Genomic DNA, 10,000 nt, shown 5'->3' with positions numbered 1-10,000 from the left:
GTGCCTGATTAGTCGACTGGACATTTCGAAAAGCCACGCCCGTTTTGGACTGCACATGAAGCAGCAGTGACACACAGGATTTTGCACTCGTCCACTCAGTCGCACTCCTCCAGCTGGTTCGAGACGGACCTGCCACACATTCGTCCACCTCCATTCCTCCATCTCCTTCTGCAGCTGCTTCTCTCCTTTCTGCTGGTGCTTGAACAGATTCGGGTGGATTGTGATTGAGGGAAGATTTTTTTTTATCCTGCTGCTGTTCTTTTTTTTCTTTATCTTCTTTCCTAATCCTCTTCTTCCCTCTCTCCATCCCTCGCTCATGTTCTCTTTCTTGCATAAGAGAGCTCATGGCAGCTGAGGGACTCAGAATGTGAAGATCATCCACACTTACACAGATATACACTCTGTAGCACAAACAAACGCACCCACATACACATACACACACACACACACACACACACACACACACACACACACACACACACACACACAGTTACAAAACTCTGGTATGTTCTCATAAGTAGATATATGTTAGACCTGGATGTTGTGTACCTGCAGTGTTTGTGTGTGATGTATTTGTACTGCTCCAGATGTTTCCAGGAGGGAAAATCTGTCTTCATGAATCGCTCCATCAATAATGTACAACGGCGTACACACACTAAGCAGCCTGTACACACACACACACACATTCACAGAATAATTGAGTAATATTAACACAATTCAGGTTTTGAGAGTGTGTGTGTGTGTGTGTGTGTGTGTGTGTGTGTGTGTGTGTGTGTGTGTGTGTATATACGTACCCATCCATGCTGTATCGATAGACACACACAGATGTGAGGTGGAACTCTGAACACACACACAGTCGATGGATCCGGTCTGGTCCACCAGCCTCACCGTTGCTCTGTTCACACTCGGCTCCAACACTCCCACCAACACAATGTCTGTCTGCACCACGGTGTGTGTGTCTGCTGTAGGTTGTGTGTCCGCTGGAGTGTGTGTGTGTGGCAAAATGTGTGTGTGCACTGACCATGCTAGCAGTGCGTTCAGCTGAGCACGGGTCATGTGACATGCTGAAGATGGGAGGAGCGATGACAAAAGGAGACACGCCCAACACTCTTTCTCTAACCAATCACAGAGCTCCTTTACAGAGTACAGAGACACACTAGGAGTGGATACACGATACTGAAACACACACACATAGAATGCATGTGTTACCTGTGTTTGCGTTACCTGAGTTAGAGGACAGGTGTGTGTGTGTGTTACATGAGTTAGAAGACAGGTGTGTGTGTGTTACCTGAGTAAGAGGACAGGTGTGTGTGTGTGTGTGTGTGTGTGTGTGTGTTACATGAGTTAGAGGGCAGGTGTGTGTGTGTGTGTGTGTGTATTACCTGAGTTAGAGGACAGGACAGGACAGGTGTGTGTGTGTGTGTGTGTTACCTGAGTTAGAGGACAGGTGTGTGTGTGTGTGTGTGTGTTACCTGAGTTAGAGGACAGGTGTGTGTGTGTGTGTGTTACCTGAGTTAGAGGACAGGTGTGTGTGTCCTGCAGCATTTCTTTATAAATGTCTCTCTTGTTTTTGTTCCTCTCTCTGTCTCCTAAAATGACCTTCAGTAACCTTTCAGACACCACACTCACTCGAGCTTCACACACCCACTGTGGACACAACCTGCAGAGAGAGGAGACTGAGTCTCTCACACACACACACACACACACACACACACACACACACACACACATATATATACATACGCGCACACCTCTGAGCAAGTGCTGCATGACAGTAGCAAAGCCACAGGTACTCGCACACATCGAGGTTCTGCTCCAGCAGGAGACGCACCAGTGAACTCTCTGACTTCTGCAGCGTGACCTCTGACCTCAGTGGACTGAAGTTCGTCACGGAGACAGTGGAGTGTAAACACGCACACAGGACCACGTCAGGAGCGTGTAGAGACGGCCGGAACAGGAAGTGGATGTTGTGAAGCTGAGAGGGGAAACATGATCTTATCCTCAGTCCACTAGTGATGACATCACACCGACGCTCACCTGTCACTCCTCTGTCACACCCACCTCAATCTCCGCCCCCGGCCTCAAGCCGCCGCCCCACTTCCTCATCGGCTGATAGGCCAGACACAGCAACATCTTCCCATCAACCTCGTAAAGCCCCGCCTCCACGTCCTGGACTTTAGTGATGCGGCCCTGTGTGTGTGTGTGTGTGTGTGTGTGTGTGTGTGTGTGTGTGTGTGTGTGTGTGTGTGTCACAAAACAGGATGATTTTAATTAGAAACAGGAAATCAATTAAAGAGCATTTAAAGAGTGTGTTTTGGGTACATGCCTGATTATATGTGTGTGTGTTATATGTATGTGTGTGTTGTATGTGTGTGTGTGTGTGTGTGTGTGTGTGTGTGTGTGTGTGTATTCACCTTGTAACTGATAATTTTGGAGATTTTTGTTCGTGCTGGACCATAATGCACCTGGGCCTTGTCACACTCAGGGTCCTGCCACAGGGTAGTGTCCGTGTGTGTGTCTGAGTGTGTGTCCGTGTTTGTGTCTGAGTGTGTGTCTAAGTGTGTGCCTGAGTGTGTTTCCGAGTGTGTGCCCGAGTGTGTGCCCGAGTGTGTGCCCGAGTGTGTGCCCGAGTGTGTGTCCGAGTGTGTGCCCGAGTGTGTGCCCGAGTGTGTGTCCGAGTGTGTGCCCGAGTGTGTGCCCGAGTGTGTGCCCGAGTGTGTGTCCGAGTGTGTGTCCATGTCCTCTGATTCTCTGTGTGTTTTGGAGTTAGTGGAAAGTAGACGGGACTCTGTGGTGACAGACAGCACTCTTTTCCCCGACAATCCTCGAAAAGTACACACACGCAGCGCTGAGACACACACACTCTGTCCCACATATACACACTGTCTCCAGTGCACACACTCTGGGAGCTGCGACACCCTCAGACACAGACACACAGACACACAGACACACACACACACACACACACACACACACATGACAACACAAAATAATACAACAATTAATTCAGTAACACATGAAGGATTAATAAAAACAGACTAAAATCAATAACAAATAAACTAATATACAGACAGACAAACAGAATGATAGATACACAGACAAACAGAATGATAGATACACAGACAGACAGAATGATAGATACACAGACAGACAGAATGATAGATACACAGACAGACAGAATGATAGATACACAGACAAACAGAATGATAGATACACAGACAGACAGAATGATAGATACACAGACAGACAGAATGATAGATACACAGACAAACAGAATGATAGATACACAGACAGACAGAATGATAGATACACAGACAAACAGAATGATAGATACACAGACAGACAGAATGATAGATACACAGACAAACAGAATGATAGATACACAGACAAACAGAATGATAGATACACAGACAGACAGAATGATAGATACACAGACAAACAGAATGATAGATACACAGACAGACAGAATGATAGATACACAGACAAACAGAATGATAGATACACAGACAGACAGAATGATAGATACACAGACAAACAGAATGATAGATACACAGACAAACAGAATGATAGATACACAGACAAACAGAATGATAGATACACAGACAGACAGAATGATAGATACACAGACAGACAGAATGATAGATACACAGACAGACAGAATGATAGATAGATGGAAAGACGGACAGAAACCAGTTACCGTGACCAGTACAGGAACAGTCGACTCTCCTTCACTTAGGATGAGGCAGAAGAATGTTTTTCCACAGATTACCAGCAGGGGGCAGACTACACACACCTCCCCATACACACTCATACACACTCCTCTACAGCTCCTACACACACACACACACACACACACACACACACACACACACACACACACACACACACACACACACAAACACACACAAACACACACTGAGCTGTGTTCTAAACCACTCCATAATAAACATGCAGAGCACTATGTAGGGAGCTCAGTTTACTGAAAAACAGTCTAGTGAAAAAGAAAAAGAAAAAGAAAAAAAAGAAAAGAAAAAAATGTCCCTCACCCCTGTCTCAGCAGTCTGGCCGCCTTCCTGATCCCAATGACATCACTCAGGGGCCCTCTGGGGTCAAGCGTTGTAAGGTCAGGGGTCACGCAGACAGGTGACTCGATCAGTTCCAAGTATCCTTCAGGGCGCTGTCCCAGCACTGGTGCATTGTGGGAAATGTAGTTCCAGGTGGGGAAAAGCATCAGCCTCCAGAGCCAGAGCGCTGATGAGGTCAGGACCTAGAAAAGACGAATGTGTTTCAGTCTCTCTCTCACACACACACACACACACACACACACACACACACAAGGATTAGTACCTCACAATGCACACTTCCGCTGGTGTCTCTCACTTTCCAAAAGCCGTCGTACTGAGCTGAGACACGGCCATCACACAGCAGACCAATCAGGACAAGGTTAGTGCGTGGCAGGGCTTTGTGTCCGGGCAGGTGTTGCTCCGCCTCCTGGGTCCAGTCTCTGTGCTGATTGGTGCTCCAGGTGAGGCTGCTGAAGCATGACGTGCGCTGTGTGCTGATCAGCTGTGCCACTGAGATGAACCTAACACACACACACACAATCTCAGTATCATACAGTAGCCTTAACTACTTAATACACACACACACACCTGAGCAGTGCCCCCACTGTAGCTCACCTGTAGCTGATAGGGAGAGAGCGATGAGTCCTCTGAAGTCTCAACACCACGGCATGCGCCAACTGCTCCTTCGACATGCCCAAAGCCACATCCACTACCGGGTGCAGCCAATTACACACTCCAGTGTACAACTCGCTCAGCCACGCCTGCTCCTGATACACACACACACACACACACACACACACACACACAGTGAGACCAAAATAATCACAAACTGAACACAATAATTATTACATTTACTATATATGTAAATACACCATACTATATATAATATATAATATACAGACTGAGAGTAAATCTGATAAATCTAATAAATCTCGAGAAGCCGCGAGTGGCTCAAAAGCTCAGAGTAACATTTTAAAACAGAGTTTGTACTAATAAATGACAAAAATGTTTGAAAAATTATTTTATTATTCATTTAAAGTAGTAAATAAAACATTTATGACGAGCAATTCACAGTTTCTTTTGCGTTTACACTACATGTACAATTCCCCTTAAAAAAGGAGTCAAAAGCTCGTAATTTATTGTTACTCATGAGGGGTCATGGAACGTAACCGAGTGTCACGGTTTGTATATAAATATAAATATACACACATGAAAAATTGCTTTCAAAATTTGTGTTCATAATTTTTTATTAATGAACAAAATAGAATGTAAATGAACAGAAGAGAAATCCAAATAAGGTCAATATTTAGTGTGACACTGTTTCTTCTTGACGACTTCAGATGTTGAGATCAGGACCCTGTGGAGGCCAAAACTTGTTCTTCTCCACACTGAGGATCTGAATGACATTGGCTGTACATTTGAGGTGTTGTTTTCTGCAGCAGATTAAATTCTGGGCCAATCAGACGCCTTCCTGATGATGCTGAATGATCTGAGAATTATCTGCCTGAATTTCTCAGTATTGAGGACATTATTAATCCTGACCACATCTCCAAATCCATCTGCAGAAATACAGCTTCAAACCTGCAGGAAACCTCCACCGTGCTTCACTGTTGCTTGCAGACACTGATTACTGTACAGCTCTCCAGACTTCAGCAAACATCCCACCTCCTGCTACAGCAAATAGTTCAGATTTTACTATTTTCCTGCCCCCAGTTTCTCCGTTTTCATGTCAGAGGTTTGGCTTTTTGACCGCAATTCTTCCATGAACACCACATCTGACCAGACTTCTCCAGACAGTAAATGCATGAACCTGGATCCCACTGTTATCCTCAAGTTTTTTTGTTGATGGAACTGCTGGACATCCGGGGGTTTTTTTATGACTTTGTTTTATCCTGCAGATTAAATCGATGATCATTAGCACCTCCTTCTTAGAACTGATCACACACCTGCTCCAGATCCTACAGAATCCCTGACTTTGTGCAGGTGTAAGAACTGAAAGCCAGAGGGTTATTTAGATTTCACTTCTGTTCCGTTTCTTTTCATTTTGTAAGTTTATTAATATATATATATATATATATATATACACACATTTTATAAAGCATTCTGACTGTACATCTTTCCTTCACACCTGCATAAAGACTTTTAACTGTTATTGTGTATTATTTCTGTTAGAAATCCCAGTGTCTCAGTGTAAATAATTGAGCTGATGTTTGAGCTCCATACCACTGCGGTGTGGTGTTTGTACTGCTCCAGAAACTCCTCCATCAGTAGCCTGAGCGCCCACAAGACCGCTGACTCCGATATAACCCTGATATGACCGTGTAGTTAACACTTATAATTAATTCGCACACTGCCGCAACCGCATTCAAACCCCACGTGTTACTTCCTCCCTATTGCCATTGACTGGATCACTGCACGTACACAGAGTTTCATCGCCACCTACTGGCCCGGAGCGGAGAGCGCCGCTGGGGGACACTGACCGCGCGGAGACGTTTACATTTAATTAATTCTGCAGGTTTTTATTTATTTTTTAATTAAGAAATGTAGGGTTTAATTTTTTATGTTATACATTTTACATTATTTATTTTAATTGCCCATTTATCTTATTTAAGTCATAAAAAAACAATACATTGAATAGTAATATAAGAAAATAGCAGCGGGTTTAAAATAACATTGCAATCGACCAGGTGAAGAAATACAACAGAAAAAATACACACAAACAAATAAAATGCCACTGAATAAAATAAAAAAATATTTGCGTTAAAATAACAAAGATCATACAGTGACACTGTTATATTATAAAAAAAATTAAATACATATGAATAAATAAAAGATAAACCCGAGACACGTATAAATAAAACCCCGAAGCAGAAAAGAAGAAATAAACAACTTATTTTTCTTTATTATGGATCGCATTCCACCAATCAGCTCTAAGAATCACAAGCACCGAATGGTGATTGGAATTTAAATTATGACAGACAGCCAAGTTAACCAATCAGCACAGGAAAGGAAGGCACGAGCTAAATCTCGAGCCAATGGAAGCAGAGTGAGTGGGCGGGGCTTGTGAGCTGTATTATCTCCACAGTAGAACATAAACAGTAGCGGAGTGGAGACGTAGTGAGTCTGTAGCAGGTATGTGTGTCGAATTATAACAATAATAATAATGTTATTATAACACATTTATTACTATTTACGTATCTATTTAAACATAACATTTGGAAATATATGGTTTGGTGTCGCGATTTGCTTTAATAGTGCGGGTGATATGTGTGTTTAGGGAGATTATTGTTATTGTCCGATTTCTTTGGGGGGGAAATAAAAATAAAAGCTGTATAACATTAGATGTTTGAGGTGTGTGTCTACTGATCGTGTTTTATTGTATTCATTTCTATAAAAACTGTTTAGTTTAGATGAGGGGGGGGGGGGCGGGGGAGGTGGGAAGGCTTAGTTTATATTTATGACTAATTTTTATTATTAATTTTTTTGCGAATACTCAAACTTTGCACTCTTGATAACATAGTAAAAATGTACGGTTTTTATTCATGTGTAAATTAAATATAACTATATAAACCGCGTCACGGATGATCAGGACGGAGAGAAAGTGAGAAGAATGGAGTAGCGTTATTTTTCCTTCAGCCATTTCCCGACAAATCTGGTTTGCGGTCCGCTGATTGGCCGGTGGGATCCCGCCTTCTGCGCTCCGATTGGCTAACGGTCGGCGCTTGCGGCCTGCCAGCCAATCGCGAAGCATGAGGGCGGGGTTTGTGTGAACTCGATGGGAAAAGACGCGATGGCGTTAGGATTAAAGCGGGAAAGAAAATGGAGGCGCCATTGTTCTGGTTAGCTTAGCGTTAGCATCGGGCCGCTGTGCAGGAAATCCCTCTCAGTTCGGACCGAATTAGTCCGAGGAACTTCTCACTGTCGTGGACGTTAATGATTAAATACATATTATATATAAATACACGAATATACAGTTACACAACCAACAACTGGAAATTCTGAGGTAAAAAAAACAGGCGGGACTTTTGAACGTTGATCTTTCCACACAAATCTGAGGGAGAACATCACTTACTTAATAATATCATTATAATATCATCACGTGCACATTTTGGGGTTAATATAATAATTATAGTTGAATATTTTTGGGTTACCTTCTGGAATAAAATGTAAATTAGATGCAATTTTTGCGTCTCTTTGTTGCAGTCATGGTGAAAGATGCGAATAAGCCGAAAGGTCGTACCTCAGCGTACGCCTTCTTCGTTCTCAACTGTAGGGAGGAACACAAGAAGAAGAGCCCGGAAACCTCAGTGAACTTTGGCAAGTTCTCCAAGACCTGCTCAGAGCGGTGGAAGGTGTGTGTTTGAGTGTGGAACATCTCAGTGGTGGTTTATGTGTAGTTAAGTTGATGTAACACGCGTGTGTGTGTGTGTGTGTGTTTAGACTCTGTCTGCTAACGACAAGAAGAAATTTGAAGATCAGGCGAAGGTCGATAAGGACCGATACGATCGCGAGATGAAGAACTACATCCCTCCGAAAGGCATGGGGAAGAGGGAGAGGAAGAAGAAGGACCCCAACGCTCCAAAACGTCCCCCGTAAGTGTGAATCCGCTGTTTCAACCTGATCAACAGAGGTTCCTTGTGCTGCATCTGATCCCCATCTCCTGCTCTTGTTCCAGGTCTGCGTTCTTCGTGTTCTGCTCGGAGCACAGGCCGACAGTGAAGGGTGAGTACCCCGGCCTGTCCATCGGAGACCTCGCCAAGAAGCTGGCCGAGATGTGGGGCAAACAGAGCCCTAAAGACCGCACGCCCTACGAGCAGAAAGCAGCCGCGCTGCGCCAGAAATACGAGAAGGTGACCGTCCATCACACTCGTGACGTTTTAGAGGAAATGTGCAGCACACACGCCTGTAGAACCTCATCTCAAGTGTCTCTACCTCCTGTTTCCTGTAGGACATGGCTGCATACCGTGCGAGAGGCGGAGCCGGGGGCGGAGGCGGAGCTCCCAAACGAGGCCCAGGCCGATCTGCAGGTTCTAAGAAAGTTGTGGTCGAGGCTGATGATGACGACGATGAGGAAGACGACGATGACGAGGAAGAAGACGACGATGACGAGGATGATGATGACGAGTAGTGTGTGTGTGTGTTTGAGACTGCTGCTGCATCTATGCAGGATCACTTCAGTGTGGTTTGGGGGGTTTAACATGAGTGTGTGTGTGTATATGAATGAGTGTGTGTGTGTGTGTGTGAGACCAGCCTAAGCAATAAGTCACAGAGGTTGTGATGTTTATTTTTGTACGGGTTTGTGTTTCAGCCATGTGTAGAGTACAGTTTTATAATAAACTCACACTCTTATCTACACCCGCTTCGTGTGTGTGTAAAAATATTGGCACCTTGCCGTAAGCATGAATCGTTGTCATGCTGCAAGTTCTAAAATACATAAACACACTAAGAAATCATTTTTTTTGTTTCTGTAGTTTTCCATTTTGCAAAAAGCTACAGAAAAGCTGTTACAGAATAATTCTGCATCCTGATTGGTTAAAAGGTGATGAGTTGTAAACAGCAGCTCTGACACTAGTGCGGGTTTTTATTAGTGCTCACTCTGCTATTCTGCCACGTTTCTGTGGCAACACCTCGTTTAAAGCCCACTATATTTCAGTCTCTCATATGAAGCAAGGAGACGCTGGCGAGGGGACGAAACGCTTTTACTAGAGTTACGTGTCACAATAAAAAGCTAAAAGTCTGATGTTTTAATACTTCGTTATTGTACTTAAGATCAGTACTGTCACTATTTATTGCTCTGACAACTTTTTACTTTCACTCATTAAATTTTTTTGACAAATATTTGTAGTTTTTACTTCTTACATTTTCACACCAGAGTCAATGCTTTAATTTGTTTGGCGTCTTTTTTTCTTCTCAGTGCTCTGTTTTCAGCACATCAA

General features: G+C 43.8%; 2 protein-coding genes across 4 annotated transcripts in view; one reads left to right on the top strand and one right to left on the bottom strand.

The window, feature by feature from the left end:
- The window catches only part of ctc1 (CTS telomere maintenance complex component 1), a 10,718-nt gene extending 4,072 nt beyond the window's left edge, over window positions 1-6,646 (bottom strand). The window contains exons 1-12 of one of the 2 annotated variants that reach the window (XM_083521460.1): window positions 6,288-6,646; window positions 4,680-4,831; window positions 4,348-4,585; window positions 4,047-4,267; window positions 3,698-3,830; window positions 2,415-2,909; window positions 2,062-2,190; window positions 1,752-1,975; window positions 1,510-1,660; window positions 795-1,176; window positions 550-664; window positions 1-401 (exon numbers count right to left, since the gene is read on the bottom strand). The exon at window positions 1-401 is cut by the window's left edge and continues 119 nt beyond it. In XM_083521460.1, the coding sequence (XP_083377586.1) occupies window positions 1-401; window positions 550-664; window positions 795-1,176; window positions 1,510-1,660; window positions 1,752-1,975; window positions 2,062-2,190; window positions 2,415-2,909; window positions 3,698-3,830; window positions 4,047-4,267; window positions 4,348-4,585; window positions 4,680-4,831; window positions 6,288-6,329 (2,683 nt within the window). In that variant the 5' untranslated portion in view covers window positions 6,330-6,646. The remainder of the gene's footprint in view (window positions 402-549; window positions 665-794; window positions 1,177-1,509; window positions 1,661-1,751; window positions 1,976-2,061; window positions 2,191-2,414; window positions 2,910-3,697; window positions 3,831-4,046; window positions 4,268-4,347; window positions 4,586-4,679; window positions 4,832-6,287) is intronic. The other variant, XM_083521459.1, reaches the window with a different exon arrangement.
- A 406-nt stretch (window positions 6,647-7,052) lies between these two features.
- On the top strand, window positions 7,053-9,417 carry hmgb2b (high mobility group box 2b). 2 transcript variants are annotated; one of them, XM_083521530.1, is made up of 5 exons: window positions 7,053-7,196; window positions 8,268-8,416; window positions 8,505-8,656; window positions 8,740-8,914; window positions 9,013-9,417. In XM_083521530.1, the coding sequence occupies exons 2-5, from the start codon at window positions 8,270-8,272 to the stop codon at window positions 9,190-9,192; spliced, it is 654 nt and encodes a 217-aa protein (XP_083377656.1). In that variant the 5' UTR covers window positions 7,053-7,196; window positions 8,268-8,269; the 3' UTR covers window positions 9,193-9,417. The 2 variants fall into 2 exon arrangements, with proteins under 2 accessions (XP_083377656.1, XP_083377657.1); XM_083521531.1 differs by lacking the exon at window positions 7,053-7,196 and adding an exon at window positions 7,847-8,067.
- Window positions 9,418-10,000: the final 583 nt, after the last annotated feature.

The sequence above is a fragment of the Silurus aristotelis genome (genome assembly GCF_946808225.1).
Source record: "Silurus aristotelis genome assembly, chromosome: 19".
Classification (NCBI taxonomy): domain Eukaryota; kingdom Metazoa; phylum Chordata; class Actinopteri; order Siluriformes; family Siluridae; genus Silurus; species Silurus aristotelis.
This window is presented reverse-complemented; position numbering and strand designations above follow the sequence as displayed.

What these genes read in the sequence shown, in the direction of transcription:
- hmgb2b (XM_083521530.1), top strand. Translation starts at nt 8,270, where the DNA reads ATGGTGAAAGATGCGAATAAGCCGAAAGGTCGTACCTCAGCGTACGCC. An exon ending in CCTGCTCAGAGCGGTGGAAG is followed by an intron (nt 8,417 to 8,504) that starts GTGTGTGTTTGA and finishes GTGTGTGTTTAG; the next exon opens with ACTCTGTCTGCTAACGACAA. An exon ending in AACGCTCCAAAACGTCCCCC is followed by an intron (nt 8,657 to 8,739) that starts GTAAGTGTGAAT and finishes CTCTTGTTCCAG; the next exon opens with GTCTGCGTTCTTCGTGTTCT.